Consider the following 25215-nt stretch of genomic DNA (forward strand, 5'->3'; position numbering starts at 1 on the left):
TATCGTATTTTTAATTTTAATTTGAAAAGTACAATTTTATTTTTTTTACAGATTTTAATTAAATTTAAATAATAAATTTAATTATTTATCAGAAATTTAGATAGTTATCATATACAATATATTAATTAATTTAGTTATCAAAGTATATTATCTACCTTATTAAAATATGAGAATTAATTATAAATAATCTTACTCATATGTAATATTTACAAGAAATACCACTCAATTTATATTTATATAAAATTTTCTTTACAAATATAGTCATTCAAATTTTAATCAACATAACTAAAAATACTCTTTAGAAATTTGATTTTACAGTAGAGATCTTTAATAATATTACCCTTATTTAATAAAAAGAAAAGAATGGCTATTTTACCAAAAATAGTTTCGAACGCAACATTTCAAGAAAAAAAATATCGCACAAAACCACTAGACCATATTACATTAATTTTATTTTACTACAAAACTATTATGTACTATTAATAATACACAAAAAGTTTACAAAACTATTTTCCGATTAATTCTTGTATAATTACCAAATAATTGATTCGGCGCTAGGTTAGGGTCAAGCGCACACATTATGCCTAACATAATTAACATTGGTTTTGATAATTACAAACAAAAATTACAAATTTTTAATTTTATTTATATTATATATATCACGCAAGCACATAATAAGATTTGCAACTAAAATAACCTAAGAAAATATAAAAAAATATTTTATAAACTTTAAGAACTAGTGAGATTAAATTAGTCTTTAAATTATGATACTGTTTTTATGTTGTTTTCTATTTATTTAAAAAATTTGTATCAAATATTTCAATATGAAATAATAATAATATATTTATATTATTAAATCTATTTTATTTGATAAAAAATATTTCTATTTTATATATCACCATATATTAAAATTTATTTCCAATTTTTAAATTATAAATAAGGTCAATTTGATGATTTTAATTATTTGTGGCACTTTACAAACAAATAAAATGACAAAGAATAAAAGATAATAATTTAAAAAAATAAATCAATTCATTTTAAAATGGACTAACACGTGTCAGTTACTAGGCATGTTTTACCTATTTATTATGAGTTTAGGTATGCAATTCAAATTCTTATTTAGTTTAGGAATGTTTTGACACGTTAATATTGTTTGGGTATGTATTTTTCCTGGCTTTGCAGTGCGGACATGAATGAATAAGCTGTTTTCCCGTCTGCGGCGTGTGTGCGACGTTCTGTTTTCGCTTGTTTTAGATTCCTCTGTGTTTTGTGTGATGACGTCTTTCTGATCAAGAACAAGAACCTGACTGAAAAACTCTGAACATATTTAGAATCTAATCATCACTAGATATGTTGAATATATATGTAACTTTTCACGTGGAAAGAAAATTACAACTGGTTGATTTTTCAGCTGAGCATTGTGTTCACGTAAGTTTTTTTGATAATCCAGTATCCGACCACTTTGCGTGATCGACTAGCCCACCGGGCCTAAGCCCAAGTCATTACAGGATTTTTAAGCGTCCACTTAAGGGCCCCTGGTTACGCGAAGTGGTCTGGAGGGCGAGAGGCAGCCCATGTAAATACCCCTCGTGGCCGGGGCTCGAAAAAAAACTTTATGGGTTGAACTTTTTATAGTGACTGGGCTCACCCCGAAGGGCCACCTCGCCAGAAATCCCCGTAGGGATTTTTTAGCTAACCCAGTTCCACCCCGCTGTCCCTGAGTATCGAACTGGCGACCTCGGATAGTCGTGTGTGAGAAACGTTCAGTCCTGCCACTAGGCCACCTGACGTTCTCAGAACTTTATGGGTTGAACTTTTTATAGTGACTGGGCTCACCCCGAAGGGCCACCTCGCCAGAAATCCCCGTAGGGATTTTTTAGCTAACCCAGTTCCACCCCGCTGTCCCTGAGTATCGAACTGGCAACCTCGGGTAGTCGTGTGTGAGAAACGTTCAGTCCTGCCACTAGGCCACCTGACGTTCTCAAAACTTTATGGGTTGAACTTTTTATAGTGACTGGGCTCACCCCGAAGGGCCACCTCGCCAGAAATCTCCGTAGGGATTTTTTAGCTAACCCAGTTCCACCCCGCTGTCCCTGAGTATCGAACTGGCGACCTCGGGTAGTCGTGTGTGAGAAACGTTCAGTCCTGCCACTAGGCCACCTGGCGTTCTCAATAGACATATGCTTTGTAAAATAAGATTTTTAGCACATTGTGACACAAAAGTCTATCACTATGTTTTGTATTTCTTTTTTTTTTTTAGTTTAGTATTTATAGGTAGATATGATATAAATGGATATTGTTATAAAAAGAACTGGAATTTATTTGTATCGCGGGAATTTAAATAAGGGCAAAATTTATACCCGTAGAATTAACAACACTGATAGAAAGAGTTTATTAAAGAGAGAAGAGAAGGTTGAGGTGTAGTTTATAAACGATCGAAACGATCGTTTATATAGAAGAAGAATTCACTGTGCAAATAGTACAGCGGGCCCCACATCTTTTTATATATTCAAACATTTCGGCGCTGCTTTTGTTTACTTTCGTAACACTCCCCCTTGGGGGCCGGTGTCACTATCCGCTCTCGCTTACCGTCTTTGTTGCCTCGTTAAAAACCTTTCCAGGAAAACCCAATGGGAAAAACCATAGTAAGGTAAAAAGAGTACAACTACGTAAGCTCCCCCTCGAATGAACAGTCATAGATCCTTCTGATGGCGCATCCCAATGTTATGGATGTGTTTTCTGAATACCGAGGTAGGGAGTGATTTTGTGAAGAGGTCGGCTGCATTGTCGCATGATCGAACATATCTTACTTCAATCTCTTTATTCTTCTCGAGCTCTTGAGTGTATGAGAAGAACTTAGGAGGTATATGTTTGGTTCTATCGCTTTTGATATATCCTTCCTTCGTTTGAGCAACACATGCCGCGTTATCTTCATACAGAATAGTTGGCTCCGTATTTTCGTCAATCCCACTGCTTGAACAGATGTGTCGGCTTATTGATCTTAGCCATACACATTCTCTACTTGCTTCATGGAGTGCAATGATCTCGGCGTGATTTGAAGAAGTAGCAACAAGTGTCTGCTTCTGAGAACGCCAAGATATGGCGGTGCCTCCAATTGTAAAAACATATCCTGTCTGGGATCGAGCTTTGTGTGGATCTGACAAATAACCTGCATCTGCAAAACCAATCATTTTACCTTTTGAACTTTTAGGATAAAACAAGCCTAAATCAGTTGTTCCTTGAAGGTAACGAAAGACATGTTTAATTCCATTCCAATGTCTTCGCGTAGGAGACGAACTGAATCTCGCTAAAAGATTAATGGCAAAAGATATGTCAGGTCGAGTACAATTTGCAAGATACATAAGAGCTCCAATTGCACTTAAGTATGGAGTTTCAGGACCAAGTATTTCTTCATTTTCCTCAGATGGTCGAAACGGATCATTTTCAACATTAAGTGATCTAACGACCATCGGGGTGCTAAGAGGAGTTGCTTTATCCATGTTAAAGCGTTTCAATACTCGTTTGGTATATGTAGACTGGTGTACAAATATACCCTTTTGAGAATGCTCAATTTGTAATCCTAGACAATATTTTGTCTGGCCGAGATCTTTCATCTCAAATTCTCCTTTCAGATAGTTTGATGCCTTTTGGATTTCGTTTTGAGTTCCAATAATATTAAGATCATCAACGTACACCGCGATTATCACAAATCCGGATGTTGTTTTCTTTATGAAAACACAAGGACATATAGGATCATTGTGTATCCTTCTTTTGTTAAGTGTTCACTGAGACGATTATACCACATTCGTCCAGATTGTTTTAACCCATATAATGATCTTTGCAATTTTATTGCACATAACTCTTTAGGTTTGGAACTTAACATTTCTGGCATTTTAAATCCATCTGGGATTCTCATATAGATATCAGTATCTAATGATCCATATAAATATGCCGTAACGACATCCATGAGACGCATTTCTAAATTTTCATTGGCCGCTAGGCTCATCAGGAATCTAAATGTGATTGCGTCCATAACAGGAGAATAAGTTTCCTCATAATCAATTCCTGGCCTTTGAGAGAAACCTTGGGCTACGAGACGAGCTTTGTATCTCGTAATCTCGTTTTTCTCATTTCTTTTTCGGACAAACACCCATTTGTACCCAACTGGTTTTACATCTTTGGGTGTGAGCACAATAGGTCCGAATACATTTCGTTTGTTAAGCGAATCTAATTCGACTTGAATTGCATCTTTCCATTTTATCCAGTCATGTCTCTTTTGACATTCATATACAGACTTTGGTTCTGGATCTTCGTTTTCTTCATTTATTTCCTTTGCTAAAAGGTATGAGAAAACGTCATCAATATCATCCATCTCATTTCGTTTCCATATCTTTCCATTATGGATGTAATTGATAGAAATCTCATGATTTCCTTCAGATTCAAGATGCTTTATATTGTCATTAGATTCACAATTTTCTTCGTCCAAAATATTTTCTGCTATTTTGGGAGTATCATGCTTTTCACATTCCTTACGTTTTCTAGGAAGTTTATCCTTTGAACCAATAGGTCTACCGCGCTTTAAACGTGTTCCTGATTCACGTGTATCAACTGCCGTTCCACCGTTTTGTGGTATTTCAATACGAGCAGGAGTATTTGCAGCGGGTATATGTGATTTAGTTACCATTTTGGTATCAGCAAATGCATCAGGTAGCTGATTTGCTATATTTTGTAAATGCATGATACGTCGAACTTCTAGTTCTGACTGTTTCGTAGGAGGATCAAGGTGTAATAACGATGGTACACTCCATTTGATCTCTTTTCCTACTTGTTTATTGTCTCCCCCTAGAGTTGGGAATTCTTTCTCATTGAAATGACAATCGGCAAATCGTGCCGTAAACACATCACCAGTTTGTGGTTCTAGGTATCTTATTATTGATGGAGAATCATAGCCAATATATATTCCCAACCGTCTTTGCGGTCCCATCTTTGTACGTTGTGGTGGTGCTATTGGAATATAAACCGCACAACCAAAGATTTTTAGATGAGAGATATTTGGTTCTTTTCCAAATGCTAACTGTAATGGGGAATATCTATGGTATGCACTTGGTCTTATCCGAATTAGTGCTTCTGCATGCAAAATAGCATGTCCCCATACAGAGGTTGGGAGTTTTGATCTCATGATCAATGGCCTTGCAATTAGTTGCAGCCGTTTAATTAATGATTCTGCCAAACCATTTTGTGTATGAACATGAGCAACAGAATGCTCTACTTCAATCCCTGATACCATACAATAATCATTAAAAGCTTGGGATGTGAATTCACCAGCGTTATCTAATCTAACTCTTTTAATTGGATAATCTGAGAACTGTGCTCTTAATTTGATTATCTGAGTTAGAAATCTCGCAAATGCCATATTTCGAGATGATAACAAACAAACATGTGACCATCTACTCGATGCATCGATTAATACCATAAAGTAGTAGAATGGTCCACACGGTGGATGTATTGGTCCACAAATATCACCTTGGATTCTTTCCAAAAACTTTGGTGATTCTTTGTCAACTTTGGTTGGTGATGGTCTTATGATTAATTTCCCAAGAGCACACGCATCACATGTCATTTTATTACTTTGGTATATATCTTGGGTTTTTATTGAATGACCATGTGAGCTTTCAATGATTTTTCGCATCATTGTAGTGCCTGGATGACCAAGGCGATCATGCCATAATGTAACATCTTCTGGATTTCTTTTTATCACAAGATGTGATTCTATAGCATCAATATAAGTGTGATGCAATCCAGAAGGAAGTTCTGGAAATTTTTCCAGTACAAGGCCTTTGCCTGATTTTTCAGAAGTTATATACAAATACTTCTTTCCATTCTCAGTTGCAGACTGAGTGTTATACCCTTGACGGTATATATCTTTGAAACTCAACAAATTTCTCTTAGAATTTGGAGAATATAAGGCATTATCTATGGAAAACTTTGTTCCATTAGGCAACATAAAGTTCGCCTTGCCAATTCCTTCGATCAGGTCTGTAGGACCTGATATTGTGTTTATAGTCATTTTTACTGACTTTAAAGTAGAGAAATATCTCTTATCCTTCAGTATAGTGTGCGTTGTGCCACTATCTGGTATGCAAACTTCTCTACCAATTTGTTTAGTTGTTGTTCCATTTGCTTTCTTATCCATTTCTGTAACACACAGTTAATATCAATAAAGAAAATAAACTTTCATAAGTAAACATATTATGCATCAATAACAAGTACACAATAATTATACATTAGATATTTTGAAATACAACATTATTCTGAAAGTGAAATACATAATATTTTATGGCATCACTAGGCATTATTAAGCTTGATCAGTACAAGCACTTCAAATATTTTGATGAGTGGCCTCGTCGAAATCTCCCATAAAGTCAGAGGATTCGAGGTATGTCGATGTTGTACCCACAAGGTGTTCATTGAGATTTACTTCCTTTGCCTTGCCTTTAATAGATTCTTGGTACAATTGGCATAGATGCCGAGGAGTTCGACATACTTGAGACCAGTGTCCCTTCGATCCACATCTGTAACAGACGTTCTCATTTTTATGAGTAGGGTTTTCTTGGGTTTCTTTCCCTTTTACCCGATCAGATCGATTCCATGTGTTGGATCCCCTTCCTCTTGGGTTGTTACTCCTTTCATGGTTGCGGTTAAATCGATAACCACGACCACGACCAAAACCACGATTGTGACCACGGCCACGACCACGCCCACGATAGGAATAATTTCCTTTTTCCGGATTTTTTATATCCGTTGCATTTACCTCAGGAAATGCTTTGGTTCCCGTGGGTCGGGCATTGTGGTTTTTAATGAGGAGTTCATTATTTCTCTCCGCTATCATAAGCGCCACAACGAGTTCAGAGAACCTCGTATACCCACAATTTCTATATTGTTCTTGTAGAACATAATGATTTTTGTGGAACGTTTGGTAAGTTTTCTCGAGCATTTCCGCTTCCGAGACAGGCTTACCGCAATAATCTAATTGCGCCGCTATTCTCAATATAGCGGAATTGTACGTTTCCACTTTTTCAAAATCTTGAAATCGTAGATTTTTCCACTCATCAAGCGCATGGGGGAGAGTAATTTTTCTTTGGTTATCAAACCTCTCCTTCAGAGCTTTCCAAAGATCTAAGGGATCTTTGGTTCTCGCATAATCATGCGTAAGATTTTCATCTAGATGCCTTCTCAGAAATATTACGGCCTTAGCCTTTTCATGAGAGGTTGATATATTGTCATCTTTTATTGTTCCGAGTATTTCCTCGGAATCTAGATGAAGCTCCATGTTTGTAACCCATGCCGTGTAGTTTGTCCCAGTTACTTCCAATGCCGGAAACTGAAGTTTCTCGATTTTTGCCATTTGTATTTCGAATCGCAGAGTGATCGTGCTGATAACGTGTTATAAAAAGAACTGGAATTTATTTGTATCGCGGAAATTTAAATAAGGGCAAAATTTATACCCGTAGAATTAACAACACTGATAGAAAGAGTTTATTAAAGAGAGAAGAGAAGGTTGAGGTGTAGTTTATAAACGATCGAAACGATCGTTTATATAGAAGAAGAATTCACTGTGCAAATAGTACAGCGGGCCCCACATCTTTTTATATATTCAAACATTTCGGCGCTGCTTTTGTTTACTTTCGTAACAGATATAACGTTTTGGATTTTTTAGTTATGATTTTCAGAGGAGGAGGACTAATAATACTTTAATTAGTTTCCTCTTCACCAGAATTCCTCTGCACTACCAAAACCTTTTTCAGCAGATCTTTATTTACGCGAACCAATGCTCTTCAGTTCACTACAAAACTTACACTTGTGATTTTTTATCTTTATATCTAACAATTCCCCAACAAATAATCGATTGATCTCATCTACTATACATACTTTGTGATCACGTAAGTAAGAACCAAGACAGAAAAAAAGACAGCATGGAAATTTTTTATCTCAAATTATATTTTTAAAATCAATTCTGAAAACACATTTCATCGAGTTTTTTTTGAACTTTTTTACTCTAAACTTTATTTTAGAAGGAATAAAATAGAATTAGAGATGCTCTAAGTAATTTTTTTTTTTGTCACTGAAGCTCTAAGTAATCTTTATCTCCAAACTTGTATTTTGAGGGTCTTTTTTTTTTTTGGCTCAACAACTACTCTTCATTAACCAAATAAGATCATCGTTACAAAGGCTTTTCAGCCTCCAACAGTGAACTTAACCACACAGGCATAATAGAATACAACTTAGGGATATGAGACATAAATGTCAAAGACTCATTTGCTATCCTATCTGCTACTTTATTACCACTCCGGGGAAAGAACTCGACCCTATACGCTTTCTTCGTTGCCAGCAGATTCGATATGTCTTGTATGATCGGTCTCAACTTTGGCCATGGGGCTTCAATGCCATTTATCATCTTCGTCAGCTCCAGAGAATCAGTTTCCACAATCACATGTTGGTAACTGAAACCCCCAAGAATACGTACTGCCCATCTGATCGCCTCAGCTTCAACTTCTATCTGCGAACCTAGCGTTGGAAGTTCTCTAGCACATGTCCATAAAAGATTCCCATTGTGATCTCTACTCACCTAGCCCACACCACACGACTCACTGTCTTTTCTCCAAGCTCCATCAGTATTACATTTTATCCAATTCTGTGGTGGTGGTTTCCATTTTTCAGTCATGGGAGTTCTTATAGGATTTTTAACCTCACTCACTTCAGCCTTTTTTCTCGATCTCCATTCCTCCATGTCCTCTCTTGCCTTCCTTACCGTGCTTGGAGCGTCATAATCCTTGCCTTTATAAAGAAACTCGTTTCTGTTCTTCCAAATTCTCCATAGCAGCCAGGGGCCTAACTGATCATGTGCTTCTTCCTTGGCGTGCTCATAGTTTAAGTTCAGCACTCGGTAAAAGTTTGAATATAAGGAGTCTGACATTTCGCCCTCTTCCTAGCGAGTGAATGATTGAACTGATAGCTGAATGGGAGAGACCGCCCACACCAATCTTGCATACGCACAGGTAAATAATAGATGGTTTATTGTCCCTTCAGTAATCATACAGCGGTAACTTCCATCCTTAGCCATATGGCGGTTCCACATATTATCATCCATTGGTAAGGAATTGCTAAGACACCGCCATAAGAAGTGTTGAACCTTAGGACTTGTATCCATCTTCCAGACCCTTTGATAGAGGTCGTCTAAGCTTGGTTGAATCACTTCTTGTTGGCGATATGCTGCATTGATGATATTCATTTAGACCCAATACCCAGATTTGACTGTGTAATAACCTTGCCTTGTATAGTCCCAAGTGTAGGTATCCTCACAATCTATACCACAGGGTTGGATAGCTTTGATTTGCGCCAAGTCTTCTTCGAGACACATCTGTTAAATCATCCTCAGGTTCCATTCTCGACCATTATCTAGCATTAGCTCACTGACCTTCATATTTGCTAATAACCCTTGCTGAGATGGAGAGCAACTTCTCTTAACGGCTTGGACCATTTTCGCAGGCTTGCTCCCTAACCACTTCTCACTCCATACGTTTGTGTTTCTGTCGTTTCCTATCACCACTCTCGCACCTTGCTTAATCAACCTTTGTGCCGCATGGATGTTTCTCCAAGCATATGAAGGGCGTGATCCTAATGGGGCGTTGAGAGCATCTGTGTCCCGAAAGTATCTGCTCTTGAACACCTTCGCTAAAAGAGTATCGCCACGGGTCATTAATCTCCAGAGCTGCTTACCTAAGAGAGCTAGGTTGAAAGACTGGAGATCTTTAAAACCTAGCCTTCCCTCAGTCTTGGGTTTACTTAGATACTCCCAGCTCTTCCAATGCATTCCTCTGGAATCCTTGTTGTTTCTCCACCAAAAGTCAGCCATTATGGAGACGATCTGTTTGCATACAGTCTTAGGCAACATGAAGCACGCCATTGTGTATGTCGGTAGAGCCAAAGCAATGGCCTTTAGTAGCACCTCCTTTCCACCCGGTGAGAGAAATTTGTTCTGCCATCCATGGACCTTCTAGTTCACTCTCTCCTTCAGAAAGCTAAGAAGTGAGACCCTTGAGCCTCTGAAAGACTCAGGCAGGCCCAAGTAGATACCCTCTCCACCTTCCTGTTCCATCTTCAATTTTAATTTGATCTCCTCTCTTCTTTCTCCCGGGATGTTTTTACCAAAATAGATGCTAGACTTTTGGTAGTTTACCCGCTGACCAGACGCGAGACTATACCTGCTGCAGAATCCTAGTTATCTGATTTAGCTCCTCTTCGTTTTGCTGACAGTACAAGATACTGTCGTCCATAAACAACAGGTGTGAGACTGCAGGGGCTCCTCTTGCCACTTTTAAACCTGTGATAAGGCCTCTACCTTCAGCCCTCTTCAGTGTTTGGACCAACATCTCTGTGCAGATTACAAATAGATAGGGGGACAGTGGGTCCCATTGTCTAATGCCCCTCGTTGGTCTGATATCTCCATAAAGAGACCCATTGATAAGCACCTGATACTGGACTGACGTTACACATGCCATAATGAGTCGACACCACTCCTCTGAGAATCCCAAAGTTTTCATTGTTTTCTCTAGAAATGACCATTCCACACGATCATACGCTTTTAATATATCTGTCTTGATAGCAATGTGCTCACTTGAGCACTTGTTGTTGGAATTCAGAGCGTGAAGGAGTTCATGCACCACGAGGATGTTGTCGGAGATCAGTCTTCCTTCTACAAATGTTGCTTGCGTATCAGAAATCAGGCTGGGTAGTATCTTCTTTAGTCTTTTTGCCAGCAGCTTCGTCACGATCTTATACGCAACATTGCATAAGCTAATCGACATGTATTCTGATAGTTTCTTGGCGTTAAGCTTCTTGGGGAGTAGACATATGTTGGTGCTATTCATTCCTTCCTCCAGCTTGCCATTTTTAAACACCTCCTACACCATCCGAGTAAGATCCTCTGCCATTGTTTTCCAGAAATGCTGGAATAGATACCCACTCATACCATCCGGGCTAGGGCACTTTTGTGGGTTAATGTCGAAAACCGCCTGCTTTACTTCCTCACGTGTGACTGGTCTCATTAGATTCTCGTTTAGTTCTCCAGTAACGATCAGATTTATATTAGCCCAGTCACTCATTTCCACTCCAGCATCTTCAGAAGAGAACAACAGTTTGAAGTATTCCTCTACTACTTTCCCCAAGTTCTCCTCCGCGAACCATTCCTTGTCTTGCTCATCGAGAAGACTCTGAATCTTGTTTTGTGCTCTCTTGTTTTTGGTCACCGCGTGAAAGAACTTAGTGTTCTTGATTTGCTACTGATCTGTCTAGACGGCATTGCACTAACTCATTGTACCATGTACCTGCCCAGGACAATTTGTAGCCTTTGTGTTTGAGCTCCCAAAAACACAGGCATGGAGCATTTGTCTGAACTCTCTCCCCTCGGTTTCTTATCTCAATGCTCCTCATATTTTATCCGACTGGTCCACCATCTCATTAAAATCTCCAGTTAAGATCCAAGGACCATTCCTCTCAATACCAATCCTTGTCAGCCTCTCCCAAACGTCACTTCTCCGGTCCTTAATTGGCTCCCCATACACACATGTAAGGAAGAATGCTTTATCCTTCCATCTCACTTCCAAATCTTGCCTGCAAGATTTTCACCGAGCATGAGCTTTTCCAAAGCACTGCAAGGCCTCCACTCCTGCCTCGCGGTTCCACTGTGAGTACATCGTGGAAGCCCAACTTCTCTACTAAACCTTCTATGTACCACCTTTTCTTTTTGGTCTCACTGAGGAATATTATCTCAGGAAAATACTGACCAAGTATTTCCTGTAGATGTCGAACTGTAGGAGTATTTCCCACCCCCTAACAGTTCCAGCTCAATATCCTCATAATTGAGTTGAAGGGTTGGAATTAACCATCAACCCTTCTTCAATGTTGTCTCCACTTACCAGTGCTACCTCTAGGGCAGAATGGATGGGAGCTCTTGCTGCCACATGAGCATAATGATTTAACTCAGATGAATTTTTTGCACCAGACGAGCCTCTTCCACTGGAACCTCTATTGTTTGATCCAAGCCTTTGAAATACGGATGGAGGAGTAGAGTGATCATCCAAAGTGTCAACCTTGGCTTTCTTAACTCTTCTATCATCACTGCCACTTAGTCTTCTCCTTTTCGAAGTTGATATCCCAGCCGTCTTCCTCTTCTTTTCAGATGAACTGAGAGCCTGACAGCCAAGTCATTCGAACACTGAGGGAGGACTTCTACTTCCTTTAGTCGACCTTGCTTCTTGTGTAGAGTCAAAAGCAGCATCTCCTAGCCTTTGAAAAATAGATGGAGACTCCTGGCTTGCGCCTGATGATCTTGCTTCTCGGATTCGACCAGGACTGCAATTCTTCTTTTGAAAGGAATTCTCTCTATGGAAGGGAACCGACGATTCGCCAGAGCTTTTTGAAAAGATGGGGCCTTCTCTACCGCTTGTGACTTCTTTCTGCTTTCACATCTGAATAGCAGAAGATCTGACCCGCTTTCCTTTTCCTTTATCCTGCCTTGCAACTGTGGTGTTTACCTTCTATCGCTGCACTGGGGCGGATCGTACTGGAGGCTGTCTGATTTCAATCCCTTTCGCAGGGTTGTGGATTCTCGATTTCACACTCTGGTGTTTCCTCCTGCCTGACAACATATCTTCCCGAGATTCCGTTCTTAATTGTCTCCTACAGTCCTCTTAATCTGGATTCAGACCAGCGTTGAAGGGACATTTTGTTTGGTCATGAGTAAGCCTTCTGAATAAGAAGCAGACTTTGATAAGCTTTTCATACTCCAGCTCTGTGGGAATGATCTCTCATGATTTGAAGCGAGCAGTTCTTCTAAACTGGAGCGGTTCCTCGGTGTTTATCCGGACCAGAGCTCTAACGAATTCCACCGATGATGAGTTCTTAGCATGTAGCTCTACCTTCTCCACCTTTCCCAAATGCCCCATCAGACTTTCCACAGCTTGTTTCTTCAGGAGATGGATTGGGATTCCTCTGATTCTAACCCAGAAGGGTATTCGATGGAGAAACTCTGGACCAGGGTTCGGGAGCCACTGGTCCATAGCAACAATCCACCCATTCACAAACCATGGACCCCTGGTTAAGACGTGATGCAGATCACTGTTATAGTTGAAGATGAACTGAGCCATGTTCTCCCCAACGCTTATGCCTCGAACTCTATCTTCTAACCCCCAAATTGGAGGAAGTGCCTTCACTATCCCACCCACCTTATGGACTGTTGGGTTTAGGCATCTAACCACCACACTTAGAGAGTTTTCCTCAATGAGATCTTCATTTTCTAGCTCAGGGATGTCTACCATCTCGCCTACTTCCAACAGTTCTAGATCTCGTAGCTCCTCCAGGAGCGACATTTCTTTCTTCTTCCTCTGTCAATTCATACTTCCTGCCGAGCCAACTGCACTAATACACTCAAAGAAGCCACACAGGCCTAATGGGTTATCAGATCTGCGTAGATTAACTTTAGAAGAAAAAACTTCCTCAGATCTGCGCAGATGAACCTTAGAGAAGATGCTTCCTCAGATTTAGGCCACCGGTTGAAACCTGAGAGAATAGATTTGAAACCTCCTAACTCCCCTGCGAAAACTGGAAGAAAATCAACGAAGCCACAAAGGCCTAATGAACAGCTAAGGGATTGAGATCTCCGAGCTGAATGTGGTCTCTCTTGCTGGGTTAACGGATTTGAAGATGCAGATCGATGCCAAGATGTATCGAAAACCCTAGCGAAGCCGCCGTCGCCGTTAGGTTTCTGTAACCTTTTCTATATCAGTTCTCGTATTTTGAGGGTCTTTGCTGAGCAATTTGTACACACTCTGTATAGTTCATTTGTATGATCTTCTTAGATATTAATTAATTGTGTATTTTCTTTGTAGTTATACGACGGCGCATACATAGACGTGGTCGTATACACATCTTCGTGAGTGGTGAATCAGTGTTGCTAGTGGAATCTGAGCACAAGTGGGAGACGAACATTACTACGTGTCGAATATCCAACACTTACATCGACTAAGCATCGGAGAAATCGTAAACAAATAAAAATACTTTAAATCAGTCGTCAATACGAACCCAAAATATCTCAAGCATTCTTTGTTTGGTCGACAAAGAGATTTCGCAAACATTTTTAGAAATATCTCAAAATATATTCTGAATTTTCTTTCTGAAATAAGTATAATTAAATTTGCATGGACAACGCGTTTGAATGAGCTGAAATATCTCAAAATATATTGTCTTTCTCAAAATATAGTGAGAGTATTTTGAATCTCTATGTATATAAATCATTGTATAGCTATATTTAACGCCTAGCATATAATCTTCTACCTCTACATACTACATACATTTAACACTTAGGCTCCGAATGGTGACTGCGCTTTGAGCGGTGCGGGACAAGCGGTTCAACTGCGGTGCGATTTTAACAGTTATAAAAACGTATAGATATATGGTATATGTAAAAAAATTTGTTACTGTTAACTGCGGGGCGGGGCGGAGCGGTTGTAAACATTCGAACGCTTAGAAAAAGCTTCTAACACATAGTAGTATATACTCTTCTTTAATTACTAACTAGCTTTTGACCCGCACGCCCGCGCGGATGCATGTCCGATGTAATCAAATGTTTTTCGTAGTTTTAAAATCATTCATGTTAGTGTTTCATATGTTATTGAGTTTTGACATTAGTGTATCTTGTTTATTTTGTTTAGTGTACATTTATAAAGTATGAGGTTTTATTCTTCTTATTTTGTAATAATTTTGTTTTGCTTGGTAAACTAAACATAAAGTGTATAATATTAGAGGATTTAGTTGAGGTTTAATAGTTTTATTAAAGAAGAAAAATTAAATTTTGTGATTTATATCATATTTTTAAGTTTTGTTTATGTAGGTTTTAGTAAAAATAAATATGATAGCAACTATAAACCAATTGGAAAAGTAACCACAAAAATATATATCTCTCGTAATTATATCAACAAAGCATAATTAGATGAATTGATTTGAGCCATTTGGTTGTGATATTTAAATTAGTATCATTTGTAACCCAAACAATAGTGGACCTAAAAAACAAATGAAGGCCCATTGAATATTTTTTCCGGGAAGAAAACAGAAACCATCTGCCTTCTATGTGTTTTTTTTTTCCGTAGAAACTTTGAGAACTTCTACCGATCTCTTCGTCGGTGCTATCTGTTGTTCTAGCGAGATTTACAGACACGCCTATGATTGTTTCACAAAAAGGATTTCTGAAGATAGATCTACTCATTACTACGGCAGATCATGGCATATAGGTTTAATCGTGTTCCTATTCCTCGAACTTTGTTTGTTTCGATTATTTGTCCTAATTTCTATTATGTGTAATGATTTTGTAAACACGATCTAAGGTTTGGAAGACGAAGACCCTTCTCTTTGATAGATAGAGGCCGTAGCGTGTATAATCAAGTCTTCAAACCTCGTCGAAGTAAACGATGAGTAATTACTAACAGAAGGTCGTCTTTGTTCGTGTTTATTCAAATGTAAACATTCGAACGCTTAGAAAAAGCTTCTAACACATAGTAGTATATACTCTTCTTTAATTACTAAAGACTCTAATACATGTATCTCAGAGTGGTTATTGGTTCGTAATTATTTTATGAAAAAGTTGACAAAAAGAGTATAAGTCAGTAAAAAAAGATTCTTTTTTTGTCAACCAGTAAAAAAGATTCACACTTCCATTCTTGTTGACCTGTGATTTATAAGTATTTAACTAACAACGTATTGTATTTAAAAAATAAATAAACACTAAAGAAATAAACAAAAATATAACGAAGGGGTGGACCACATGCGTGTCAAGAAAGGCCGGTCGTTACCGTTAAAAAGAGTCGCGCTCTGATTGGGCCACGTTAACGGCGTATTCAAAAGAAAACGGCACACGTGTATAGATCGCAAAGAGCGAAAAAGAAGAATGAACGGCAGAGATTGTATAAATTACGTGCGGAACCTTTTTTTTTTCCTCGTCTCTGTTCTTCCCCTTTTCTTTTTAAATCAAACCTTTCGTTTTTTTAAATCCCATTGCATCTTCTTATATACCTCTCTCTCTTCATCTCAGTGATTGTATCTTGCTTGTTTATTTTTGATCACATGGCTGGGATTTGCTGTGGTGTTGTTGGGGAGAGTGAACCGGCGGCACCGGCTGATTCCGTTACTCGGACTTCTCTCAAACGGAGGTTGGATCTACTCCCGTCGATCAAGATCGTCGCCAAATCCGCCGTCGCTCCTCCGCTTGAAACCTGCCGTAAACGTCAGAAGCGTGAGACACCGTCTCTCGTTCCGACGTTACCGGATCTGGAATCGAATATGAAGGCGGGATCAGCGGTTACGAAATCAAATTCGATTTCTAGCTCCGCCACGGAGGAGGCAGGGAGCTCTTTCTTCTCCGATGCGCCTAAGATCGGTACGACGTCGGTTTGCGGGAAGAGGAGAGACATGGAAGACGCCGTATCTCTTCATCCTTCGCTTCTCCGGAGAAACTCCGAGGATATTCACTTCTACGGCGTGTTCGACGGCCACGGCTGCTCTCACGTCGCGGAGAAGTGCAGAGAGCGGTTGCATGAGATAGTCAAGCACGAGGTTGAAGCTATGGCCTCCGATAACGAGTGGAAGGAGACGATGGCGAAGAGCTTCCAGAAGATGGATAGAGAAGTGAGCCAGCGAGATGCAAGCCGGAGCGCGAAGAGCTCATGCCGATGCGAATTGCAGTCTCCTCAATGGGACGCCGTTGGATCCACCGCCGTCGTGTCCGTCGTCACGCCGGAGAAGATCGTCGTATCTAATTGCGGCGACTCTCGCGCCGTGCTTTGCCGTAACGTTCTCGCCATCCCTCTCTCTTCAGATCATAAGGTTAGTTAAAACTTTATAAAATACCTTTTTTTTTTTGAACCACTGTTTATAAAATATATCTAGATCGCAATTTTTAAGAGTTTGTTATTATTGTTGATGTAACAGCCGGATCGACCCGATGAATTGAATCGGATCCAGGAAGCGGGCGGGCGGGTTATCTACTGGGACGGAGCTAGGGTCCTAGGAGTTCTCGCCATGTCGAGAGCTATTGGTGATAACTACTTGAAACCGTATGTGATTCCGGATCCGGAAGTAACCGTAACGGATCGAACAGAGGATGACGAGTGTTTGATTCTGGCGAGTGATGGACTCTGGGACGTTGTGACGAACGAGACGGCGTGTGGCGTGGCTCGCATGTGTCTTAAAGGTGCTGAGGTGGCGGAAGGAGGAGGAGATTCTGATACGGCGCACAACGCGTGCTCCGATGCGGCGTTGCTATTGACGAAGCTGGCTCTGGCGAGACAGAGCTCTGATAACGTGAGCGTTGTTGTGGTTGACTTGAGGAAAAGAAGGAATAATTGAGTATCTTAATTAGTGCTATAATTAGCAATAGACTAGATAAATTGTTACATAGCTAATTGTAATTTTTGTTGATTTTATTATTTTTCTACTTTAGTTTTCTCTTGTTTTAGGTTTTTAATCTGCTCTTAGTTCAGGCTTGGGAAGAAAAAGAGCTGATTAAAATGTTACATTGTTTAATTTTAATTTATCATATTATTTGTTTAGCAAATACTCTCTCATTTCCTATTCTTAAAAAAATTATGTATTAGAATTTTCGCACTTTTTAATAAAACATATTAAAATTTAGCTATAAATACGTAATTTTATATTTTCTATATTTCTAAACCAATAAAATTTTAAAAAATGCAATTAATATTTTTGAACTTCACAATTTTTCATTATTAGTTGACAAAAAATACATTGGAAATATAAAATATGTGTTAAGATTTGAGAGAATGTTTGTGAGAATGTGTTGTATATTTCTTATTGCTTACACCACTATATATAGTGATTCATACAAGGTAGAGTCAAAGGGATAATTGATTACAAAAATACTCTACATAATGACATGGTCAAACTCATAAAGACTAAGGTTGGTCTTCCATGTGGCTGGATGTAAACTTCCAATGGACTCTAGTCTTAAACTTGTATAATCTAGGTTATAGACCATCCACTTCATGATTCATAACACTCCCCCTTAGATGCCATAACCATATAGGACTTGTAACATGCTAATGTTGCATCATTAAAACTTCTCCCGGAAAACCCAAAACCCAATGTGGTAAAAGGGAAACCAGAGAAAGGAAAAAGAGTACAACACACATTACTCCCCCTGATTTGGACATCACTGAAGGTCCTTGAGTCTTCGCATGCCAATCTGCTGCGTGAGCTTCCTGAATGTGCTGGTGGGCAATGACTTGGTGAAGAGATCGGCTGAGTTCTCACTAGACCGGATCTGAAGGACGTTGACCTCTCCAGCTTTCTGCAACTCATGAGTAAAGAAGAACTTGGGTAGAATATGTTTGGTTCGGTCACCTTTGATATACTCGTCTTTGAATTGAGCAATGCAAGCAGCATTATCTTCAAATATGATGGTCGGACCATTGTCCTTGACCATTCCACTATCTGATCGGATGTGTTGGGTCATAGACCTCAACCATACACATTCACGACTTGCCTCATGCATGGCAAGAATTTCTGAGTGATTAGATGAAGTGGCTGCTATAGTTTGTTTCATGGAACGCCATGATATAGCAGTACCACCATGAGTGAACACATAACCAGTTTGGGAACGACCATGGTGTGGATCAGATAAGTAGCCTGCATCTGCAAAGCCTACCAAACCATCTTTGGTTTCATTGGTATAAAATAGACCCAAATCCTTAGTTCCTTGTAGGTAACGTAGGATATGTTTAATTCCGTTACAGTGCCTTTGGGTCGGACAAGAACTAAATCTTGATAGGAGGTTTACAGCAAAACATATATCTGGTCTAGTGTAGCTAGCCAAATACATTAATGCTCCTATGGCACTAAGGTATGGCACTTCTAGACCCAGAACATCCTCATCATCCTTCTTAGGACCGAATGGGTCCGTGTCCAAATCAAGGGACCTCACGACCATGGAGCTGGTCAATGGGTGAGCCTGGTCCATATAAAATCTCTTCAGTACTTTTTCAGTATATGTCATTTGATGCACAAGGATTCCTCCTTTCATGTACTCAAGTTGCAACCCCAAACAGACTTTGGTTTTACCTAGGTCTTTCATTTCAAACTCTTTCTTGAGATATTCAACTGTTTGGGCGATTTCTCCAGAGGTTCCAATGATGTTCAAATCATCAACATACACTGCTATGATAACAAATCCATTGTTTGCAAACTTCTTTACAAAAATACATGGACTGATAGGGTCGTTCTTATAGCCTACTTTGGCAAGGTATTCGCTTAAACGATTATACAACACATTCTCACAAACCTTCTCTCAAATCTTAACACATTATCAGCACGAAGCTCTCTCCACCTGAGTAAGCTCTCCGCCGGCGACCTCCTCTCCTCCGGCCAGCCCCACGCCGGCCACTTCTCCACCTCTCTCCACTATCCGCGGATCATCTTCCTCTCTCTCTTAAGGTGGTCAATTCAGAATCCTTGTGGTGAAAAGGTAAAATAATCTAACCCTAAAATCTAAGAACACCACATATCTGAATTTTGATTATAAAGATCTATATGAATCTGAATTTTATATGAATCCTAAAACTTATAAAACAATAGAAATCTATAGATATTATAAAAGAGAAAAATCTGTAGATCTAAAATCATCTCAAATATTAATCTTGAATCCATGATCTATATGAATCATGATTCTAAGAACCTTTTGAATCATAAACAAAATTATTGAAAGATTGAAAATCCCCTTAGCTAAAAGCCATTCATAAAATCGGCTGCTCCTTTCTCCTTTTGTCATCCATGTTTCCGGATTTGATGAAAGATTAAAAAAAAAAAACCCATGATCCAATCCTTTGATTAGCCTAATTACCAGATGTGAAATCATGAATGCATAATCTGGCCTAATCAAAAACCCCATCAAAATCCTCAATCCAAACTGATGTGATGTTTGCCAAATAAAATCGGCCATTACACACATCAAACTTTTTCTCTTGCTTGGTTTCACAACCAGCAAAATCCAATATCCAAAATTCAAAAAAAAAAATAATAATAATAATAATAAATAAATAAATAAAACAATCATGATCACCCTAAAGCCAAAATTGTTTTTGATCCTTTGTGATCAGTAAAAATCAGAATAAATGAAATATTAAAACCCATAAATGAAAATCTTTGACCATTGATGTCTGATTTTGAAAACTGAAATTTTTTTTTTTGAAAAAATTTTATGATTGTTTAAATGAAAATCTTTGACCATTGATGTCTGATTTTGAAAACTGAAATTTTTTTTTGAAAAACTTTTATGATTGTTTAAATGAAAATATTTGACTAAAGTAAATATTTATTTCAAATATTATAAACTATAATCAAGTTTTTAAAATTATTATATCATATAATAAATTTTATATACTTGTTTTGAAAATATTTAATTATAAAGTTATCATTTGATCACATAGTTATTATTAAAACCAACCTTGAAATCGATTTTTATGATTGAATTTTATTAGTGATGATTGAAAAATATAAAAACATTTCAAACATTCAAAATCCCCATTGATCATCTTATTATGAATCTTTATCCCTTTATGGATTATTTGATTCAGATGTCGAAAATCAACAATCTTGAGTATGTTGCCCTCAATCTCTCAGGAGACAATTACCTTCAATGGGCACTTGACACCAAGATCATCTTGAAATCCAAAAACCTTGGTGCTTGTATCACTGATGGCAATGAGTCATCTGAGAAGGATAGATACAGTGCGATCTTAATCATACGCCATCACCTTGCTGAAAGTCTCAAAGACCAATACCTCACTGTTGAGAATCCTCTGGAACTTTGGACAGAACTGAAACCCAGATATGATCACCAGAGGACGGTGCTCTTACCAAAGGCCCTATATGATTGAAGGAACCTAAGGATCCAAGACTTTAAGTCTGTGGATGAGTATAACTCGGCTCTATTCAAGATAGTCTCAAAGTTGAAACTGTGTGGAGAGACTATCACTGATGCTGACATGTTAGAGAAGACATTCTCTAAATTCCACACAAGCAATGTCTTCTCTAACATGTCAGCATCAGTGTGGAATGTAGAGAATGTCTTCTCTAACATGTCAGCATCAGTGATAGTCTCTCCACACAGTTTCAACTTTGAGACTATCTTGAATAGAGCCGAGTTATACTCATCCACAAACTTAAAGTCTTGGATCCTTAGGTTCCTCCAATCATATAGGACCTTTGGTAAGAGCACCGTCCTCTGGTGATCATATCTGGATTTCAGTTCTGTCCAAAGTTCCAGAGGATTCTCAACAGTGAGGTATTGGTCTTTGAGACTTTCAGCAAGGTGATGGCGTATGATTAAGATCGCACTGTATCTATCCTTCTCAGATGACTCATTGCCATCAGTGATACAAGCACCAAGGTTTTTGGATTTCAAGATGATCTTGGTGTCAAGTGCCCATTGAAGGTAATTGTCTCCTGAGAGATTGAGGGCAGCATACTCAAGATTGTTGATTTTCGACATCTGGATCAAATAATCCATAAACGAATAAAGATTCATAATAAGATGATCAATGGGGATTTTGAATGTTTGAAATGTTTTTATATTTTTCAATCATCACTAATAAAATTCAATCATAAAAATCGATTTCAAGGTTGGTTTTAATAATAACTATGTGATCAAATTATAACTTTATAATCAAATGTTGTCAAAACAAGTATTTAAAATTTATTATATGAGATACTAATTTTAAAAACTTGATTATAGTTTATAATATTTGAAATAAATATTTACTTTAGTCAAAGATTTTCATTTAAACAATCATAAAAGTTTTTCAAAATTTTTTTTCAGTTTTCAAAATCAGACATCAATGGTCAAAGATTTTCATTTAAACAATCATAAAAGTTTTTCAAAAAAAGAAATTTCAGTTTTCAAAATCAGACATCAATGGTCAAAGATTTTCATTTATGGGTTTTAATATTTCATTTATTCTGATTTTGACTGATCACAAAGGATCAAAAACGATTTTGGCTTTAGGGTGATCATGATTGTTTTATTTATTTATTTATTTTTTTGAATTTTGGATATTGGATTTTGCTGGTTGTGAAACCAAGAAAGAGAAAAAGTTTGATGTGTGTAATGACCGATTTTATTTGGCAAACATCACATCAGTTTGGATTGAGGATTTTGATGGGGTTTTTGATTAGGCCAGATTATACATTCATGATTTCACATCTGGTAATTAGGCCAATCAAAAGATTGGATCATGGGTTTTTTTTTTTAATCTTTCATCAAATCCGGAAACATAGATGACAAAAGGAGAGAGGAGCAGCCGGTTTTATGAATGGCTTTTAGCTAAGGGGATTTGCAATCTTTCAATAATTTTGTTTATGATTCAAAAGGTTCTTAGAATCATGATTCATATAAATCATGGATTCAAGATTAATATTTGAGATGATTTTAGATCTACAGATTTTTCTCTTTTATAATATCTATAGATTTCTATTGTTTTATAAGTTTTAGGATTCATATAAAATTCAGATTCATATAGATCTTTATAATCAAAATTCAGATATGTGGTGTTCTTAGATTTTAGGGTTAGATTATTTTACCTTTTCACCACAAGGATTCTGAATGGACCACCTTAAGAGAGAGAGGAAGATGATCCGCAGATAGTGGAGAGAGGTGAAGAAGTGGCCGGCGTGGGGCTGGCCGGAGGAGAGGAGGTCACCGGCGGAGAGCTTGCTCAGGTGGAGAGAGTTTCGTGCTGATAACGTGTTAAGATTTGAGAGAATGTTTGTGAGAATGTGTTGTATATTTCTTATTGCTTACACCACTATATATAGTGGTTCATACAAGGTGGAGTCAAAGGAATAATTGATTACAAAGATACTCTACATAATGATATGGTCAAACTCATAAAGACTAAGGTTGAATGAGTCTTCCATGTGGCTGGACGTAAATTTCCAATGGATTCTAGTCTTGAACTTGTATGGTCTACGTTATGTACCATCCATTTCATGATTCATAACAATATGTATAATTTTGAAACAAATTTTCTTTTAAGAATATAGATATTTTAAAAATGGATGAAGTATTATATATACACTTATTTTTATTTCTCTTTGTGTTGACAAATATAAATGTAAACAAGTATATTACGTTAACTGAGAGAAAAATAAACTGCTCGAGGCAATAATACTTGTTCTTCAACAATTAAAATAATTTTTAGAGAAAAATAATAATAATACTAAATTTTTAGAATAAAGCATGACCTTTACTGCATGCATGTTAGCCGGTACGAGCTGGTTTAAATACAGACCGGCTTGGTGCGAATCTTTACGTATCAATTTTTTATTGGTATCGCACACTGGCGTGGCGTAGCGTGTCGTTTTTGCCATTGTTTTTCTTTTTTTTTTTGAATAAAGGATTTAAAAAATGTTGCCATTGTTATTAAATATTCAAGGATAATACATTATTTTATATAATCACAAATGAATCAAATTAATTTGGATGGAAGTTTCAAGGATCTTGGGCATCTCCAATTTCATTCTATTTTTTCCTGTTTAGAGTAAAAATGCTCCAATGATATTTTATTTTCTATTCTATGATAGTGTAAACCTATTTTTTATTCTATATATAGAGTAATTTTTTTTATTTTTTATTCATCACTTTATTTTTTACTTTAAAATAGAGTACCATAGGAACAACATTCAATTCTATTAGATATTATTCTATTTTAAAAGAAAAATAGAATAAAGCATTGGAGATGGTTTTTGTGATGTTAATTCTCAAGTTTTACCTTTAGTTGAACGATAACATTTTTAATTCTTTTTTTCGAGGAGACTCGGCTGGAATCTAAGTAAAAGATAATGATTTTAAAGTGTTTATTTTAATTTAATGTAAGATAATTAAGAGAATTTTCTGGCCAACATTGTAATGCTTAATTGTCAGTTAATGTTGGAATCAATCAATAATTAAACGGATTTGGAATAGTTGACTAATTTATATCAACTAGGAAGGAACGAGTGAAAGACAAGAAAATGAAAAGGGATCCTCAAATTCTTTTAGATTAATAATATCAAGTTGAACATAATATTATATCAACTTTGAAACCGTCCATTACTTGCCACTTGCCAGTTGCCACAATGATTAAATACTAAAATCATCTTCCATTCAGTCATGTTGTCTAAACATGCACAATAATGTCTACAAGTTTGCTAGGTATTAATCGGGCCTGTCTTGTGTCGAGCAAGATGAATGAGTGTCTACTTATCGACTAATCTTTATTTTTAAGTATTAAATTTAATCAACAATCTAAATGCTCTTGGATTAAGGAAACACATTCACAATCTGAGAATAAAATTTAATTATCTTAAACATCAATCAAACTTATATAATCGTTGTTAGAAAGTGAAAACACGATGTAACAAGAGAAACTTTCAAAAACTGTCAAAAGTTTAAAAAAAAAATTAGCAAGAACTGTCGTAACTCAAAGCTCTTGGATTAAACCAAACATGTATGAATCTACCAACATAAGATAAATCAACCCTATAGTCCAATACGACACAGTTTGTCGAGATTTCACTATCAAAAGATAAGGGCTCTGCCAAAAACTAGTATTAGATTGCAATAAGCATAATGTTGTAAACTGCGCAATGATGGATTTGTCAAGCTGTTGCCTGTTGGGTTGGTGGAAAGAGTGAGAGGGCAAAACAATCAGAGTTGGAGAATGAGAGGGACACAGCACAAGTGGATTCTTAGATAAGATTATGCCTACTTGTGACAATCAAACAACGACACGTGTCCATTTGTCTCTGTGAGATTTGGTTTAGAAGATTTGACGTTGACCTCTCTCTCTCAATTATTCTCTCGCTTTATTTCTCTCTGTATCATAATGCTGTCTCTTCTCGTGTCTTATTACTTTGCTACTTTATAGCACTGACGAAAATTACATTACACATACGCGAGTTTCTTGTGTTCCATTTAAAATGTTAACAACGAGTTTAGTGTGGCAATCATTTTTTGGGGGGATGCATATTTATTTTGTACATTTATTCGTTTCTAGTAACACAAGTGTTTGTTACACTTTGTATGTGGACAGGAACATCTTTGTTATTTTTTAT

At 37.4% G+C, this 25215-nt stretch overlaps 3 protein-coding genes across 3 annotated transcripts; 1 reads left to right on the plus strand and 2 right to left on the minus strand.

Annotated features, from left to right (window-relative positions):
• Positions 1-8221: 8221 nt before the first annotated feature.
• Positions 8222-8974, minus strand: LOC106433258. The gene is made up of 2 exons (XM_013874103.1): positions 8747-8974; positions 8222-8626 (listed from the first exon to the last, which is right to left on the minus strand). The coding sequence occupies exons 1-2, from the start codon at positions 8972-8974 to the stop codon at positions 8222-8224; spliced, it is 633 nt and encodes a 210-aa protein (XP_013729557.1).
• Positions 8975-9421: 447 nt separating this feature from the next.
• LOC106433257 (uncharacterized mitochondrial protein AtMg00310-like) lies at positions 9422-9964 on the minus strand. The gene has a single exon (XM_013874102.1). The coding sequence runs from the start codon at positions 9962-9964 to the stop codon at positions 9422-9424; it is 543 nt and encodes a 180-aa protein (XP_013729556.1).
• Positions 9965-16050: 6086 nt separating this feature from the next.
• Positions 16051-17662, plus strand: LOC106433256 (protein phosphatase 2C 37-like). The gene is made up of 2 exons (XM_048744703.1): positions 16051-16932; positions 17038-17662. Exons 1-2 carry the CDS (start codon positions 16174-16176, stop codon positions 17452-17454), a joined length of 1176 nt encoding a protein of 391 aa, XP_048600660.1. The 5' UTR covers positions 16051-16173; the 3' UTR covers positions 17455-17662.
• Positions 17663-25215: the final 7553 nt, after the last annotated feature.

This window comes from Brassica napus, chromosome C1, assembly GCF_020379485.1.
Source record: "Brassica napus cultivar Da-Ae chromosome C1, Da-Ae, whole genome shotgun sequence".
NCBI classification, from domain to species: domain Eukaryota; kingdom Viridiplantae; phylum Streptophyta; class Magnoliopsida; order Brassicales; family Brassicaceae; genus Brassica; species Brassica napus.